Source organism: Eulemur rufifrons, chromosome 7 (genome assembly GCF_041146395.1).
Source record: "Eulemur rufifrons isolate Redbay chromosome 7, OSU_ERuf_1, whole genome shotgun sequence".
Lineage (NCBI taxonomy): Eukaryota > Metazoa > Chordata > Mammalia > Primates > Lemuridae > Eulemur > Eulemur rufifrons.
In genome coordinates this window covers 241,681,745-241,701,003 of record NC_090989.1, presented here as the reverse complement: position 1 = coordinate 241,701,003, position 19,259 = coordinate 241,681,745, and the positions used below count along the sequence as shown (strand labels likewise).

At 38.0% G+C, this 19,259-nt stretch overlaps 3 protein-coding genes across 3 annotated transcripts; all 3 read right to left on the bottom strand.

The window, feature by feature from the left end:
• Positions 1–420: 420 nt before the first annotated feature.
• On the bottom strand, positions 421–1,044 carry LOC138385957 (interferon alpha-10-like). The gene has a single exon (XM_069472123.1). The coding sequence runs from the start codon at positions 1,042–1,044 to the stop codon at positions 421–423; it is 624 nt and encodes a 207-aa protein (XP_069328224.1).
• Positions 1,045–12,185: 11,141 nt separating this feature from the next.
• LOC138387314 (interferon alpha-10-like) lies at positions 12,186–12,926 on the bottom strand. Its single transcript, XM_069474257.1, has one exon. The coding sequence runs from the start codon at positions 12,855–12,857 to the stop codon at positions 12,288–12,290; it is 570 nt and encodes a 189-aa protein (XP_069330358.1). The 5' UTR covers positions 12,858–12,926; the 3' UTR covers positions 12,186–12,287.
• Positions 12,927–16,266: 3,340 nt separating this feature from the next.
• LOC138387313 (interferon omega-1-like) lies at positions 16,267–16,854 on the bottom strand. Its single transcript, XM_069474256.1, has one exon. It carries the CDS (start codon positions 16,852–16,854, stop codon positions 16,267–16,269), a length of 588 nt encoding a protein of 195 aa, XP_069330357.1.
• Between the last annotated feature and the right edge of the window lie 2,405 nt (positions 16,855–19,259).

Sequence of the window (19,259 nt, the reverse complement as noted above, 5' to 3'; positions counted from 1 at the left end):
GAGTTTAACCATCTTCTTTAATGAGGTTGGAAAATAAACTTAAAAATAATTTAAAACTTTTTATTTAAAGAGTAAACAAATACAAGAAGTTTTCCATAGTAAAAATTTCATGAAAAAGCAAAATAATAAATTGACTTTATTATAATAATAATTATATAAAGAACATCTATTATTATATTAATCACAAGGTAAAGGTACATGTGATATTATATGAACAAAAATAATTTAAATCTTACCAATACTTGAGTAAATAAATGTTGAAATAGATAAATAGATCCATCAGCATGTTCATCTGTAAGGAACTACAGCCTATAGAGTTGAAGACAGTGTTGTTTAATATTCCTGAACACATTTGAAAAATTTGTTTCAATTCCTGTGATGGTTATAGCAAAAATGAGAGTCATTAGAATGGCAGAACTTCTAGAAGTATGAGATAGCATAGTAGTCAATGAGAATGTTTTCTATATTGAACCAGGTATGATTCATTACTAATTTGTTTTCCAAGCTTGTTGTTATAGAGAAGGCTTTCATGATTTCTAGTCTGACAATCTCCCAGGCACAAGGGCTGTATTTCTTCTCTTTCAGGTAGAGAGTGATTCTTACAAAGTATTTCCTCACAGCGAATATGACATCCATGTTGATCTGGGAAGTCTCTTCCATTTCTACCTCCTGATTCAGACAGACATCCAGTTCATCCAGCTGCTGGTAGAGTTGAAGGAGGAATTTGTCTAGGAGGCTCTGATCCCAAGCCTTAAATGAGTCCTTTGTGATGAAGAGGTTGAAGATCTGCTGGACCATCTCAGAGACGACAGAGACGGCTTGAACCTTCTGAATATGGTTGCCATCAAACTCCTCCTGGGGGAATCTGAAGTCATTTCTATCCTTCAAGCAAGAGAAAGGAGAAATTTTCCCTATTTGTGCCAGGAGTCTCAGGGCCCTCCAGTTACCCAGGCCATGGGTCTGAGGCAGATCACAGCCCAGAGAGCAGATGGACATGCAGCTGAGCCCCAGCAGGGCCATCAGTACAGACAAGGGTGAGGCCATTGGGGATGTTGCAGATGCTGCTGGGCTGGCTGAGGTGTGTAACGCTGAGCCTTGGTCTCTAGGTTCTCTGAAGATCTTGCTTTGTGCGTAGGTCTTAAATAAGAAACGTACTAGTTTCCATTTTCTGAATGTCCGCACATTACTTTGTAACGTAGTAGAACTTTCCCCCTTGGCCCTCTGGAGGTTCACTGAAAAAGCAACTTGTAAAAGACAGATTAATTAAAGAAAAAGCATAACAATTTATTTTACATGTATACATGGGAGCCTTCAGAATGAAGACCCAAAGGTATAGGGGATAGTGTCCGTTTTTATGCTTAGGTTCAACAAAGTATGGATACCTGTGCAGAAATATGATTGGACAAAAAGTGTATGATCTAATGCTAATAAACTGAGTGAGGAAACCCAGCAAGGCCTGTCTAGATTCTTCTTGCTCTCCCTAAGGATGCATTCCTTCCTTCCGGGGAAGGCGGCAGGACCCCTCTGGAATGGGGGCCTTATGACCTACAGTCAAACAAGGTAGGTCAGATAATATCTTCATGGCCAGTTTTCACACAGAAATATGAAAGGAAGGTTAGAGTAATATTTTCGGTTTTTTGGCTGGCTTTGTTGGAAAAAGGGTTCTGGTTTCTATGACCTGCCTTGGGAAAGGGGATTCTAGTTTCTATGGCTTGCCTCTGGAAAAAATGAGACTGAGAGATAAGAGGCAGGAGAAGTCAGAGAAAAACTTTTGCTTCTTAGGACTTCATTTTAGGGTATTGTTTTCTGAACCCTGACACTTTCTATTTCTATTTCTTTTTTTTTTTTTTTTTTTTTTACTTTCCTTTGGGTACTCTTTATATGAGTTTAAAGCAGTGTTTCTCAACCATTGTTTTCCATTATTGCCTCCCTTTCCTCCACCCCCCACCCTTTGAGAAATTTTTTCCTAATTTAAACACCCATTAAATTTTAATAACAGATATACTTTATATCTATGTAGGTATTCAATGTATATCTCTACTTTACATAATAAGAAAAAGTATAAAGGTTACTGTTTTTATTCATTGCAGAGTTGAAAGTGCCAAAAAGTAAGCAAAAAGTTAAATTTAAAAGCTATCCCAGCCTGGGCAATATAATGAGACCCTGTCTCTACAAAAAAAATTTTAAAAATTAGCCAGATGTGGTGGTATTTGCCTTAGTCCAAGCTACTCAGAAGGCTGAGGCAGGAGTGGGAGATTATACAGTGAGCTGTGATAGGGCCATTGCACTCCAGCCTTAGGCAACAAAGTGAGACCCTGTCCCCCCCACCAGAAAACAGAAAGAAAGAAAAAGCTATTGAAGTTTAACTTAGTTTTATAATTAATTTTGCAAAGTGAATTTTAATTCACTTTCTTTACCTCTATAAGTTGCAATGTATTGAATTAAAAATTATAAATATATGATAATATCAATGTAATTATAAACTTAAAAATAATTTAAAACTTTTTATAAAAGTTGAAAAATTAAATTATTTTATTAACACTGATTTTTGGTATACTTAACTTTTAATTTTACTTCATGTGAGAAAATAACTTTTAACTTCACTGATAGATGTTCATCCAGAGCATGTCAACATATTCTTCTTTTTAGTACTTAACATAATTATTTATGTGTTGAAAATCTTTAGTGATAAAATATAAACTATTATTAATTCTCAAAGCCCATTTCACACTCGAGAACACTGAAGCCCAAACATAAGTGAAAGAAATCAAACTATTTTACCCCAAAATATATTTCTTTGACATATTTTGACATGGCTATCTGAGAGCCAGCAAGTAGAACTATCCCTGAAAATCTGTATTTTGTGGGGAAAATTTGTATCTATAGAGAATCTGCATTGATGCAGCTTTCCTTGACCAATTCAAGGAAAGATTAATTGAGAGTCTGACACCTTTAAAGATCTGAAGGAAATATTAACCATCTCTTCTCTCTGAGGGCTCTTTTTGAGGTTTCATCTACATAAGACGACCACCTTTGCTAGCCAAGTCTCCTCTCCCTCCCATAACCTGTCTTGCCTCTATAACCTGATTTACCACCATACCCTGCTTTTCACCATGCTCTGAGCACACATCTTTCTGTAAACTCATAATGGTATATGAGCTTCTGCACCCTGTTGTGGGGTGGGTAATCGCTCTGTGGTTCTGTCGTGTACATGTTAATAAATTTTGTATGCCTTTTCGTCAATTAATCTGCTTGTTGTGAATTGCTTTTTCAGTGAACATTCAGAGAACAAAGGGGAAGTTTCCCCTTGACCCCTACATAAGCAACATCCAGAAGACAGGCAATGGCAGCCCATAAAGTAAGCAAAGGACATCTCTCCCAATAAGACTTTGAGATCAAGCAAACGGTGAGAAGAAAGTCCACCAATAAGCCATCTATTCACCATAGGTTTACGGCACTGTTCTTGCACATACTTTGTCTCTCTTCCATAAACTCAATGTCAATATTCTCGTTTACATACAAGAAAACCCAGTGAGAAAAATGAATACTAGGGAATAAAATTATGTTGAAAAATGTTGAGCTTTGGAAGGCCACAAACTATTGTAATATCTAAGATTTGTTCACATCCCAAGAACTAATTTTTACACCGTTGGGGGCAATACCATCCCCAATAAAAACACATGCTTTTTAAAATATTCAAATTTTAATCTTTCTTTGAATTTTTGCATTAAAGTTCAAATTTCTGAAAGGTCTTCTATAGATTCTTAACCAAGTTGATTCTTACCAAGCAAAAGAGAATCATCTTTGCCCTAAATTCATCAGTGGATAAATACTAAATATTTTCATATGCAGCATTAACTTAAAGGTCCAATCCTGAACTCTGGCTTTGCTTTTTTGTTTTGCATCGGAAACTAGTGTTACTGAGCAAATGGCCCTACTGCCAACGCACATAGAAGCCAATACTATGACATTGGCTTTTGAGAAAAGAAATGCTTTATTGTTAGCTCATCAGCAAAGAGACAGGAAGCACAGCTCAAATTCAAATCTGTCCACACAATTTGCAGTCTGGGCCAAGTTGGCAAGGTTCAGAAGGCAAGAGAAAGTATTAGGAATACTGGCTAGTTGGGGTCTGATTGGAAGATTTCAAATTTAACCATTTATTGTAGGCATGTTGAGGTGGATTTTAGCCTTGGATCCTCCTGGCCAGTGGAAACCTCTTACTTCTGAGAGTTCTGGCATTCAGGTTTCAGTCATGTCCTGGTCCTCTTGGTTCCAATGGAAGGAAACATTGGTTCTGCGTGTTGTAAGAGGTCAAAGGTTTTTCTGTTGCACAGTTCAGGGTATATGACTTGTAGTTTGGGCTCTGGTGTACCTACAAGGTAACTTGACATTTTGTAACAGAGTAGGGTCAGTTTGGGCTGGGTCTGCAGGTACATTAGGTCATCTCAGTCCTCTAGATTCCCTACTCCTTATTTTTGTCTATCTATCATCTATCTATCTATTATTATTTTTTCAGAGGCAAGGGTCTTGCTATGTTGCCTAGGCTGGACTTGAACTATTGAGCTCAAGGGATCCTCCTAAGTAGCTGAGACTATAGGCACATAGCACTACACCCTGGATGATTTTAACTCTTTGAAATCATAGATATGGGACCATCTCTAGCAAATCAGCTCTTTAATAACTTTAGCACCAGACCTCGTGTAATCACTCAAGAAATAATTTTTACTGAAGCAATTTTTCAAATATTCTCTTCCTAATAGAAGGAATCATGAATTGCCAAGTATCTTCTTCATCATAGCCATATTTGCTAGAATTATAATATACAATGGTTAAATTTCCACTCTTACTGAATGTCAATAATGCCTACTGAGATTATTACTAAAACAACTGAAATTCTAGTTTTTTGAAAGCTCATATGGCTCTGGATATCAAATTGCAAGAGCAATGTAATTTTCAGTATCTGCCTAGCACTATATTTAACTCACAAGTATGACATCATCTCTAATTTGCCCTTTACTTGTCATAATAGAAAATAACTAGGCCCATGTCATATACAGACCCACATATCTAAACTCAAATTTTCCCTGATTCACACAGCTCACGGCAATCAGACAACATACCACACTATATTTTTGAGGGTCATAGTCCTGTGTCCTCCAGATGATCAATCGTCCACCTTTCCTGCCCTTGTCAATAAGGACCAAATCTCCAGAGTGTGTGTGTGAACTATAAATAGTTGTGTCCCCATTTTTCCATTACTCAGAAACCTAGGCCTCAAATCATTTGATGGTATTTAGATGACACTGGTGTAAAATCAGCCTGTTTATATAAGAGTAGTGATCAGAAAGGATATGTTTTTTTAAATAAACCGTATAAATTTTATTATTCATTATTTTTCATGATTCAATTAAACTCTTCATATCATTAAACAATTAAAATACTCAAAGTTCTGAAATGGGTACAGAAGTTACTAAAATAGATGAGCCTTCCTTCCAGAAATGTATTTTGCAAAAATTGACAATTTTTAGTAATTTATCCAGTCAATACATTTTTATTAGATTTTAAATTTCACCTTGATCATCATATCCTGAAAATGCAGGGTAATTCTACCCAAGCTGTTATTCTTAGTGTGTTAAACACGGGGAAATGAGCATTTATTTTTTTTGTTCACTTGAGACTGTGTTGGGAACTTACATGCATTCACTTTCCTTGTGGAATTTTACTGTGTAACTTTGTTTTGATACCTCTGGACTTATTCCATTTTCATCTTTAGATTTATATCAGTAAAAGGAATGTGAATGTGATAAAACAAATGGAATGTACAATGTTCCCATATAGTGATCACAAGACCAAGTGTCTTGCTCATTTAAATTTTCCCAGAAAGTAAATCTTGTCTGATGTTGCATCACATTGCATAGTACAAAAAGAATTCACATGCATGTTTAAATGTGATAAAAATCTAAGAAGAATCTCAGATTTTAAAAGGAAATTTAAAAATATCTGAAACAAGCCAGTCGTGGTGGGGTATGTCTGTAGTCCTAACCACTCAGGGGGCTGAGGTGGGAGAATCACTTGAGCCCAGCAGTTTGAGGCTGCAGTAAGCTATGACTGTGCTACTGCACTCCAGCCTGGGAGTGAGAGCCCACTTGTAAAAAGAAAAAAAAATCTTGAGACCAATTAAAATGAAAACAAACCATTCCAAAATTTACAGTGAAATGCAATGAACAATGTGAAACAAAAATAACCCTATTTACAATAGCATCAAAACAAATAAAATACTCAAGAACAAATTTAACCAAGCAGAAAAAAAAAGGCATATACACTGAAAACCAAATATTGATGAAAGAAATTAAAACAAATACAAATAAATGAAAGATATCTTGTGTTCATGGATAATTAAGATGTTCATACTATTAAAAGCAAACTACACATACAATGCAAGGTGTTATCAAAATCACAAAGGCATTTTGTAGAAATAAATAATACTATCCTAAAATTAATATTAAATCTCAAAGGATCAGAATAAGTAAACTAATCTTGAGAAAGAAGAACAAACAATAGGTCCCCACACTTTATGATTTCAAAACATATTAGGAAGCTATAGTAATCAAAATAGTATGATACTTGCATAAAGACAGACATATATACCAATGGGATAGAAAGAGAGCCCAAAAGTAAACCCTCTTGTATATATTCAAATGATCTTTGACTAGGGTGTCAAAGCTACTGCTATGGTTTGAATATTTATCCCCTCCAAAATTCATGTTGAAATTTATTTTATTTTTATTTTTATTTTATTATTTATTTATTTATTTACTTTTTTTTGAGACAGAGTCTCACTCTGTTGCCCAGGCTAGAGTGAGTGCCGTGGCGTCAGCCTAGCTCACAGCAACCTCAAACTCCTGAGCTCAAGGGATCCTCCTGTCTCAGCCTCCCGAGTAGCTGGGACTACAGGCATGTGCCACCATGCCTGGCTAATTTTTTCTACATATATTTTTAGCTGTCTATATAATTTCTTTCTATTTTTAGTAGAGATGGGGTCTCGCTCTTGCTCAGGCTGGTCTCGAACTCCTGAGCTCAAATGATCCGCCCACCTCGGCCTCCCAGAGTGCTAGGATTACAGGCGTGAGCCACTGCGCCCGGCCTATGTTGAAATTTAATCCTCAGTGTAGCAGTTAAAAGGTTGGTCCTTCAAGAGGTGATTGAGTCATGATTGCTTTGCCCTTGTGAATGGATTAATCCATTCATGGATTAATTGATTCGTGGGTTAATAAATTAATAAGTTATCACAGGAGTGGGACTGGTGGCTTTATAAAAAGAGGAGCCCCCTTTGCCATACCCTGCACCACCTCTAGTCTACCGAGAGTCCCTACCAGCAAGAAGGCCCTCACCAGAGGTAGCATCTCAACCTTGGACTTCTCAGCCTCCATAATTGTAAGACATAAATTTATTTTCTTTATAAATGTATCCAGTTTCAGGTATTCTGTTATGGACAACAAAATCAGACTAAGACAGTTACACAATGGGAAAATAATAGTCTCATCAACAAATGCTGCTGGGAAAACTGGATATCCACATTCAGAAGAATGCAGCTGGATCCCTACTTTACACCATATACAAAAATTAATGCAAAATGGACTAAAGACCTAAACATAAGATCTGAAACTATAAAACTCCTAGAAGAAGCCTACTGGGAAAGCTTCATGACAATGGATTTAGCAATGAATTCTTGGATATGACACCAAAAGCATAGGCAACTAAAGTAAAAATAGATTCATTAGACTATATCAAAATTTAAAATTTCTGTATTTCAAGGACACAATCAAAAGATTTCAAAGGAAACCTTCAGAATGGAAGAAAATATTTGCAAATCATATATCTGATAAGGGGGTAATATCCACAATGTATGAGGAACTCCTCCAACCCAAGATCAAAAAGCATATAACTCAATTAAAAATTGGCAAAAGACTTGGGTAGACATTTCTCTAAAGAAGACATATATATGGACAATAAGTGTATTGCTATGATTTGAATGTTCCCTCAAAATTCATATGTTGAAATCTTAACCCTCAAGGTCAGGCATTTGGGAGATCAAGTCATCATGGCAGAGTCTTCATGAATGAGATTAATGCCCTTACAAAAGGGACCCCAGAGAGCCAGCATCCCTTCCACCATGTGAGGGGTACAACAAGAAAACATCTGTTGAGCCAGAAAATTGAACTTCCTCAGACAACAAATCTGCAAGGCTCTTGATATTGGACTTCCCAGCCTCCAGAACTGTGAGAAATAAATTTCTGTTATTTATAAATTAGCAAATTTATAGTACTTTGTTATAGCATCCTAAACAGACTAAAGGCATATAACTAACCATTAGGGAAATGCATGTAAAAATCACAGTGAAATATCACCACGCAGCCATCAGGATTGTTATGATCAAATAACCAAGATAACAAGAATTGGCCAGAATGGGTATAAATTGAAACCCCTGTGTGCTGTTGATGGGAATGTAAAATGATACAGCCCAGTCACCGACTTAGAAATGGAACTACAACTCTTCCCAGAGTCTCCAGCCTGCTGATCTACCCTGCAGATTTTGGACTTGCCAAGCCCCTCCACAATGACAGGAGTCAATTCCTTTGATCAATCAATCACTCTGTCTCATGTTCTCTCTCTCTCTCTCTCTCTCTCTCTTTCTACACACACACACACACACACACACACACACAGACCCTATTGGTTCTGGTTCTCTGGAGAACCCTGACTAATACAGGCTGGGAAGCCAAGCTTTGTCTACCTCCTACTCCTACACTTCTCCATCCTCCCCTCTGGATGAGAGGAGAAAACTGCAAAGGATCAAATTTGTTGAAATTTAATTAAGGCCCCAGTAAGCCCCAAATCTGAAAGCAGCAAATCCACACGTTGAGCCTGAGGAAAAGATTCAAGAGACCTCCCCACCCCCCCGCCCACCGCGGCTGCAGGACCTTTTCTTTGCTACCTCAGCACCACACACACACACACACACACACACACACACACACACACACGAACTCTTCCTGGTGAAATACCTCAATGAAAATACGGTGCTGTTTATAGGAATGCTGCTCAAAGTATATAAAAATCGATACATTTGAATAAATAAATTCACTAGCTCTCAAGTAAAAATCACATTATTTTTTCTACATTCCTTAGCTTTTGTGGGCCTTCTCTCTTCTGCTACCTAGGCAGAGTTTTTATTACTGAGGGGAAGAGGTGTCAAATCATGATTCAAAGAGACAATGAGAATATTCTTCTATTGTTAGTATTTGAAGTATAATATTAGTAATGAATCTCTGAAATTAAGAATGGACTGTCAAGAGTTGTTTAATGTAGTATTAAACATGACCTTTTTCTGAATACTATCGAGTTAAAATCTAGATTGTCAGTTCTACCTGCCCCATGGAGCCCCATAGCATGTGGAGAGGATGATCCTAGGGAGGGTTCTGGTCTGCCCAGCAGGCTGTAGGCAGGGAGTAGATCTCTCTCTGTCCTTATAACTGTCAAGTCCAAGGAGTCCATGACCCTCCTGAAGCTGGAGACTCCTTTTCTGTGTAACAGACCAAGGGCGAGGAAACAGGCTTATGACAATGTACAGTCTGGTCTTGCCAAAGAGTAGTCTTTTTGCAGCAGGAAGAGAAATCCCCAGGAAGTGGTAAGATTTCTGCATAGATCTGAAACCAGCCCTCCAGTCTTGGTTGCAGCCCTTATGAAGACGTGGCCACCAAGGCACTGTCTTCCCAGGGAGGTTTTCAGAACCCCATACACAACCTGGATCGTGCTTTCTCTTTCCTTTTAGTTACAGCTACTATTATGTCATACGCAACGGAAATCCAGGAAAAGCTCTTTTGCAGATGTTTCTGCACAACCTAGAAATGTTATGTAACTTCTCCTTTCTACTTGTGGTGCTCTGCTCTTTGGGGAAACCACGAAGCCTGAATGACAACACAACAGAAAGTAGCTCTGTGAATGGACAGGAAGGTGAAGGGACTGAATGACTGTGTCCTATGGGGAGTCTACCTCCAGGGGAAGGAAACGCAGGTGATGTGAGAGTGTGTCCTGGAATGCTGGGAGGGGGGATGGGAGTGTGCCAGGTGCTGGCATCAGTAAACAAACACCACAGTGTGCACTTTGACCTAAATTCTTATTCCCCTCTCTCAGGTATTTATACAAGCCACCATTTTCTGACAGAGTATAAATAGGGCACTTCATTGAAATAAGGAGTGACAATTTTTGAGCCTCTCTAAAATTCATGACAGAATATGTTTTCTTAGGCTGTCTCCTTTGGAAACCAGTTACTGAAGGGTAGGACACAGTTCCTACCCTAAGAATTTTATAAAAAGACAAATAATATTCTCATCTATAGCTATATGAAGAAAAATGGGAAAATACCTGCCATATTTTACCTCCTTACTTAATGGAGGCTACTGTGTTAAGTGCTTTGAAATGTATGTGTTCATTTGAGATTCACAACAAGTATATAAATATGTTGAACCCATTTTATTTATGAGATAACTGAGGCTTGGAGAGATTAAATGGGTTTCTGAACATCACACATACGTGCAAGCAGAATGGGATTTCAGTATAAAACTCTTTGTTATTTACATCTGACTTTATACATTTGGTATTCTGAATTTCCAAAATAATTGTTAAATCTCTCTTTACTTGTCCATTACACACTACTTCTTCTTGCTGTCTGGATTTCCTTGGTTCGTGTTGTATTTTCAGCTTGTTTTGACCAATTTTTTCTTTACCTTAATATTGAGAAAGAGATTCTCTGATTCAGTTTCCCAGTTTTATTTTATGAGGAAAGTTTGTCACTTTTACTGATTTTCAATGAGTGTTAAAGTAATGATAAATTATAAATGTAAATAATATAATAGGTATGATTTAAAATAAAGAATAAACATAATAATATGATTTGCCAATATATCAAAGCCATAAAATCTACCCAGAGACATACATATTTTGAAAGGGAACAACTATGCAGATGAAAAAATAAGCCACATTCTTTTCCAGGTTTAACTACATTTATCCCCTCCATTTCAAAGGCAAACCTCTCACAGCTGTGTTCTGTGTACCTTATTCCTCATGTCTCTTCTCTCATTCTCTCTTCTGCCTACTCCAATATTGTTTCTGCTGATTAATTCCTCCAAACCAGCTCTCACTGACATCGTCGTGTCGTCTGTTTTCCTGATGTCGTCTGCAGTTTCAATGCACGTTTTCTGTAAGTTCATTGATTCTTCTTCTAAGCACATTGATTTCCTTAAATACACTTTCATCACCATTCTCCCTCTCCCCTCTAATGGAAGGTATTGCACCTGTTTCCAGAGTGGCTCGTCTTTCCTCTCTCTTTAAAGAAGAAAGTTCTTCCGAATCAAGTTTCAGTCCTTTTCTCCCTCTACTGTCTCTCCCTACATGACCACCTCTATTTTTTGACTTTCACTTGCTAGTCACAAAGCTCCAGTTCTTATAATCCTTAAAAATTGCAAAGCCATGTACACAACTGGCAATAGATATTTGCATTTAGATGTTAACCAGTCAATTAATAGAGAATATCTCTGCATTTCTTTTTATTTCCTCACATGCCCCAGTCTACATTCTACTGAGAGGATTTCATGAGTTTTTCCTTCTTCTCATTATAGTGTTTAACATAATTGATGTTATTTTGGTATGATTATTGTTTTTAGTTTTGTCCCCTATAAAAATCAAAGATACAAGACAGCAGGATCTATAATTGTTATGTTCACCTCTATATCCTGAAAACAACAGACAATGTGGCTTAGATTAAATTAACTTTTACTTAAACATCTTGAATACAACAATGATGGTTTCTTTAATCAGGTTGCACAATCAAGCTTGGAGTTTCATTGTAAAGAATAAACAAATACAAGAAGTTTCCACGGTAAAAATTTAATGAAGAAAGCAAAATAATAAAATTACTAAATAGAAGGGACATTTTATATTAATCACAGTTTAAAGGTACACATATTATAAAATAATGCAAATCTTAGAAATAGTTAAATAAATATTTAAATAGATAATAAATAGATACATCATCATGGTCTCTTGTAAGCAACTAGTGCCTACAGAGTTTAAGACAATGTTGCTTAACACTCCTGAAAATATTTAAAAAGTTTGTGTCAACTCATGTCATGGTTATAGAAGAAATGAGAGTCTTTGAACTGTCAGAATTTATGAAAGCGTGAGATCATGTTCCAGTCAATGAGAATCGTTTCCATTTTGGACCAGTCTCATTCCTCTCTCCTTAATCTTTCTTGCAAAGTTGTTGATGAAGAGATGGATTTCATGATTTCTGCCCTGACAACCTCCCAGGCACAAGGGCTGTATTTCTTCTCTTTCAGGTAGACAGTGATTCTTTGGAAGTATTTCCTCACAGCCAGGATGGAGTCCTCATTCATCAGGGGAGTCTCTTCCACTCCCACGTCCTGCATCAGACAGGCTTCCAGCTCATCCAGCTGTTGATAGAGTCCAGTGCAGAATTTGTCTAGGAGGGTCTGATCCCAAGCATCAGATGAGTCCTTTGTGCTGAAGAGGTTGAAGATCTGCTGGATCATCTCATGGAGGACAGAGATGGCTTGAGCCTTCTGGAACTGGTTGCCATCAAACTCCTCCTGGGGGAATCTGAAGTCATTTCTGTCCTCCAGGCAGGAGAGAGGAGAGATTCTCCTCATTTGTGCCAGCAGTCTCAGGGCCCTCCTGTTACCCAGGCCATGGGTCTGAGGCAGATCACAGCCCAGAGAGCAGATGGACATGCAGCTGAGCCCCAGCAGGGCCATCAGTACAGACAAGGGCGAGGCCATTGGGGATGTTGCAGATGCTGCTGGGCTGGCTGAGGTGGGTGACCTTGAGCCTTGGTCTCTAGGTTCTCTGAAGACCTTGCTTTGCCATAGTCCTTAAATAGGGAACATACTAGTTTCCATTTTCTTTATGTGCCCACATTACTTTCTACTTCTGTTTTTGCTTTCTTTATAGACTCTGTACATGGGTTAGGACGGTTTCTCTACCACTTTTTTTTTCATTATTTTCTCCCCTACCCCTTGACCACTGAGCCTTTTTAGATTCTTTTTCATTGAACCCCCATAAAAATTTAATAATGCAGATAAACTATGTATGCATTTATGTGCTCTCTGTCTCTCTCTATATATATATCCACTTTTTACATAATAAAGTGTAATGTTTAATCTTTTTATTTAATGCAGGGTTAAATATGTCCAAGTGAAAATTTTAAGCTAAAAGTCTAAAATTAAATTTAAAATTTATTGATCTTTAACTTAGCTTCCTAACTAAATTTGTTTGGTGGCTTCAATGGAATTTATTTACTTATATAAGTGGCAGTGTACCAAATTACGTAAGCAAATTATAAAAATATACAATAATACCTAATGTAATGAAAGACTTAAACATTATTCAAAACTACTAAAGGCTATTAAAATTTAAATTATTTCTTCAACGTTTACCTTTAGTGTACTTTTTAAATTTTGTTTCATATGAGAAATTTTTTAACGTCACTAGCTGCTAGATACTTATCCAGATGTTGTCATGATTTTTTTTCTCCTCATTGCTTGACACAATTATTGATGTGTTGAAAGCTTCAGGAGAATTAAATCAATTATAAAATATTTGTATTTAAATCCCAAAACCCACAAAACAAGTAGAAGTGCAGTCAAACAAAACAACATCCACAAGACAACCAATGACAGCACATATGTATGTAGAGGCCACCTCTCATGATATGACTTTGAGATCTTGTATATTTCAGAAAGTCCTCCAATCACAGTCTTCCATTCACCATAGGTTTGTAGTACTGATCTTAGATATATATTTTGTATATTCCATGAACCCAGTGTCAGTGCTTCTTATGTGATATACAAAGAACTCAATGAAAAAATATACATATAAGGTTTTCACTGATAGGGTTGAGCTTTGGAGGGTCACAAAACATTATAACATTTAAGATTTGTTTCCGCCTCCAGGAACTAACTTCTACAACCTTGGGAGCAATATTGTACCCAGTAAGAATACACACTTGAGAAAACATCATCACTTTGATTTTAAAAAAGTTTTTTGCATTAAAGTTCCAATTTCAAAAAAATCCTCCAGAGCTTCTAATCCTAGTTGATTCTAACCAAACTAACAGAATCTATATTTGTCCTAAATATCCTAAATGGGTTGTAATATCATAAAGTGAATGGGCTGTACAATTGTTTTGCATAGCATTCAAGCCAACAGATGTCTTTCCCATTTCCATTTTCATGGAAAGCAAAAGTTGTCACCTTTTTCATACTAATGAATAGGGACAAACATAAAGCAAGTGTGTATGTAAATGTGATAAAAATGGAAAAAACGAAGCAATATCCTATCAAGAAAAAACAATGAGAAAATGTAACTTCGCTACATTGAGCCCAGCCAAGATGGATTAAGGGATGGGGCAGAGGGGAAGCAAAGTGGTGGGAGGGCTGTAGCTCAAGGTGGGCATGAGCTCAGAGAAAAGTAGTCATTCCTGGTCTAGGAGATGTTCTCAGCTTTGCTCAATCCTGTTACCCAGGCCATGGGTGTGAGGCAGTTCATAGCCCTGAAGCAGATGGAGATGCTGAAGATCACCACTAGGGCCATTGGCATAGAGATGGAAGAGGCTAGTAGAAATCTTCAAGATGCTACGGGCCTGGCTGGGGGTGTAGTGTGGGAGTCTTGGTCCTCAAGTTCTGGAGATATTTCACCATGTGTGCCTGTAAATCAGGAACACACTAGTTTTCAAATTCTGGAACCCCTGGGCCTAGGAAAAGTGTCCAGGAGTGTAATACATGTAGGCTTCTTTCCACTGTTGTCCAACAAAGTGTTCATAACGACTCTTTCAGTTGCCACCAGTATTCCTAGTGCAAATTCTAATTACTTTCAGGTGCAATGGGTGTGGAGATTTAAATCCCAAAAGCAAAATTATTTTCATCTTATTCATAGCACCATCTTACCTCAAAGGTAATTGTCACATCTCTCTCTAGTTAGTGACACCACTGTTCTGAAGTGAGAGTGTAGGTGGATCAACATGCACAGGGCAATGTGTCCTGACCTCTCACTCTCCGTAACTCACTTCCCTTGTGCAGGACATGATTACTTCTGTCAGTAAGATATTCCTTTATTGGGTGGTTGCAAGTGTCCCCAAAATAATCTGCCAGCTTCCTTCCCATTACCTAAGCACTACCCAAATTTCCCAAGTGTCAATGTGACTTATTAAGTAGTGACAGGTGACCATCTTTCTTCCTGACCCAGGTATCATATAGTTTGACCTCCTACAGATGACACCACCAAACTTCTCCATTTTCATGCCCTTTATTACCAGACATGCAATAAAGAATCCCAAATTACACCAACACCCATGGTATTTGTCATTAATTCTGGACCCATATACCCAACTGTCGATAAGACATCTGCTCTCACGTGTTTCCCAGGCACCTGAGAGAGGATATCTTCTATTTTTCTTTTTTTCCCAGCATCACTCATGCCTAAAATTATTGGTATGTGAACATTATTTTCCTTTACTTCTTTTTGTAGTATTTCATATAAATGATATTAAGTATTAGTGTAATGTTTTTAGGTTACTTTCCGCATAAAACTGAAAGTTTCTACACGGAAGGGAATGTGTTATTTTTATTGACCTCTATTTCTTGACAGAATTCCACAATCTGCCACTTTGATAATCAGTTTATACAAATGACGTGAAGGAAATGAATGAATAAGTAAATAAATATTATCATCCATCCTTCAATTGGGTTTAGAATATAAGGATTTGGAATATGATTTTAGAAAAAAAAATTTAACAAGTTTTCTTTGATAGGAATTTATTAAATAAAAAATACAACTTAATAAAATGGAAAGGCAAACGTGTCATAAATTTTAACACAATGTAAAAGTATGTATTTTTTATATGAAATACATCACTATTATAAATATGACAAGATGCAAGAATAAATATATAAATATAAATAAATATACAAGGAAACAAACAATAAATAACATTAAGGCTGTCATCTCATAGGAACTGATGACCCTAGAGAAAATATTTTTAACATATATTTGCTTAAAACGTAAGCTGACAAAGTATTGGCTGAATTAATTTAATAAGTTCCGTGACTAAAATCCAAATAAGAGTCATTTGAAATATCCAAAGACATTATCTGCAAGTGTGATATGGCAACTCAGTCAATGAGAACCATTTCAAGATGACCCCAGGTCTCCATCCTTCCTTCTTAACTTTTCCTGCAAGTTTGTTGATGAAGAGAAGGAGCCCATGACTTCCACTCTGACAATTTCCCAGGCACAGTCACTGTAGTTCTTCTCTTGCAGGTAGAGACGAATTCTCCAGAAGTACCTCCTCAAGGCCAGGGTCGAGTTCTCCATCGCACTGGCAGAGTCTTCCTCCGCCGTCACCTGCACCAAGCAGGCCTCCAGGTGTTCCAGCTGCTGGTGAAGCCCAGTGCGCAGTCTGCCCAGGAGGGTCGGGGTCCAGGCAGCAGAGGAGCGCTCTGTGTGGAAGAGGTTGAAGATCTGTTGGAGCATCTCGTGGAGGACAGACACGGCCTGGGCCTTCTGCAGCTGGCTGCCATTCACCATCTCCCGGGGGAATCTGAAGTCGCTTCTGTCCTCCAGACACAAGGAAGTGGATACTCTCCTCATTTGGTCCAGAAGCTCCAAGGTCTTCCTGCTAAGCCGACCTTGGCTCTCAGGCAGGTCACAGCCCAGAGACCCAACAGGGCCACAGCTGCACATCACCAGGGCTGTCAGTAGGGGGAGCAAGAGGGCCATTGGGAAGTGAGGCTGCTGCTGTCCTGGCTGAGCTGGGGTCTGGGTGAGCCTTGGACTCTAGGTTCTCTGAAGACATCCTTCTATGCATGGCTTTTAAATAGGGAACATATAGTTTTCATTTTCCGAACATGTCTCTCAACTTTTACTTCCACTTTTTGTTTTCATTTACATATTCTATATTTAAGCCAAGAACACGCCAATAATCTAAGCCCTTGATTTTTGCTATACAATTTAGATTATACTGTAAACTTGAGATATGACAATCTAAATGAATATTTGTCAATTAAATGAGAAATATCTTTGTCCTTAAGGCTGAAATATATGCAGGAATACAAATACCCACATACTTTTTTATGAAAAAATATACTTCTTTTCGTGGTTACAAGAAAAATTTTAGCCCTAGTCCTAGGCTGCATTTTACCCTGCATGTTTAGCATAGGAAAGCAGGCTCTCTCAACCCTCTGGGTTTCTGTATTTGGTTGAGAATCTACCAGACCATCTTTGCAATAAACCCTGTAGAAATAAGAATTGAGTTTTTTCCACTGTTCATTCACAGCAGAGGCTAAATATTATTAGTGAATGAGAGTCTCTGCTATTTACCCTTTTTCTAGAACACACTCATGCAGGTCCATGTGGCCAGGCTTCACTGGGGCCACAAAGTCAGGACTAACATAGACATAGCTCTTTCCTCCCATCATTTTCTTACTGGAGGTGTAGAGTCCTCCTCAGGCTGTGCTAGCACCCCTAATAAGAATACTGGTTCTTTTCAGGTACATGTGGGTGTGGAGATCCTAATCCCAAGATCATTTTATTTTACCAGCAGCACCTCACTCATGAGGTAGTCACCATATCCACTAACCCCCTTTCCTCTAGAGTGACAATGTTTTTAACCCAGACTCTTCCAGACTCATTCCCTGAGGCAGCCTTACAACTTTAGCACTCCTCTACTGGGGAGGGGTCTGTTTCTTTGAGCCAAAATAATGAATCATCTAAGACCCTGGCCCAGTGACTGTGTGAAGGATTCTACTTCTCAGTGGTGACTGTCTCCTGTCCTGAGCCGTGTCCCCGGGTATCAGTTGTGTCAACAGCTCTCAGATGCTGCTAGCAAAAGTTTGTTTTGTCTAAGTAAGTGGAAAAATTATTCAACTGCGGTGATTTTGACTTTAACTAACAAATCATTTTTATTTTATTTTCCCAAGTATCGTTCTTATTTTTCTTTTTCTATACTTAAAATTATCGAACTCTTAATATGTTTGACCTTTCTGACCTGGCTACAGGGGAGTCAATGATGATGTATCTTGCTATCTCAGTAAAAACATGCTACAGAAACTAGCAACTTTCAGTTGTCCACCCAGTCAGCATGATTCTCTTGGGGTTCTTTGTTCCTCTGACTCACTTTAACAAGGCAGGGCAGTGTGGCCCAGGCTATTCTATCAGGGAAAATAGGCTTCCTTCCTTTACTTGTTTGTGATTTTTCATTTGAAATTATTGTACCTTCTTTTCATGTCGTGGTTTACTGGGCAAGGTTTGACTTGCTGCTCCTGCATTACAGTCTAGTGCATGATGAAAGAATACAATGAAAGCAAAGGAAAGGAAAGGCAGAGGGGCCACATCATATTTCTCTACGTTGCTCAAGGTTTTAGACTTTTAGCTTCTCATTTCAACTTTCCTAGAAAGCAAAAGTCGACAGCTGTTTGTAGGCAAAAAGGAAAAAACAAAAATAGTAAGTGCAAATGTCATGAAAATGAAAGCAGAGAACTGACTTTCCCCTGACAAATGGCCAAGTGTAAGTTAGCAAAATTCAATGCAGCCAAATTGGAGCCTAGGGGCTGTGGCAGAGGGAAGAATAAAGGCCAATGTTGAGGTGCACAAAGGCCAGGAAATGGCTGCTGCTGCCAGAGGCTCAAATGAGAGCAACTTCTGGGTCAACGGACTGCCCGCAGCTTGGCCAGACCAGGCACCCGACTTTCTTCCACTGAATCAACATTTTGAAAATTCCTTTGTATTTTTGTAGTGTGTATTAAAAACTAAAAATTTTATTGTTGATACATAATATTTGTACATATTTAGGGGGTACATGTGGTATTTTGATACATGTATAGAATGTGTAATGACCAAGTCGGGGTATTTAGCTTATTCATCATCTCAAGAATTTATCATTTCTTTGTGTTGGGAACATTTCAAATCCTGTCTTCTAGCTATTTTGAAATGTATAATACATTGTTGTTAACTATAGTCACCCTACTGTGCTATCCGTCATTGGAATTTGTTCCTTCTCTCTAACTGTATGTCTACATGGGATCGGTTTGAGGAGAAAAAGGAGTCACACCAACCACCTCCCAAGAGACACACAACCAGACCCCAGTTGCTAGAGCACTAACCCTCTCTGGCAGGATAATGGATAT

What these genes read in the sequence shown, in the direction of transcription:
- LOC138387313 (XM_069474256.1), bottom strand. Translation starts at nt 16,854, where the DNA reads ATGGCCCTCTTGCTCCCCCTACTGACAGCCCTGGTGATGTGCAGCTGT.
- LOC138387314 (XM_069474257.1), bottom strand. Translation starts at nt 12,857, where the DNA reads ATGGCCTCGCCCTTGTCTGTACTGATGGCCCTGCTGGGGCTCAGCTGC.
- LOC138385957 (XM_069472123.1), bottom strand. Translation starts at nt 1,044, where the DNA reads ATGGCCTCACCCTTGTCTGTACTGATGGCCCTGCTGGGGCTCAGCTGC.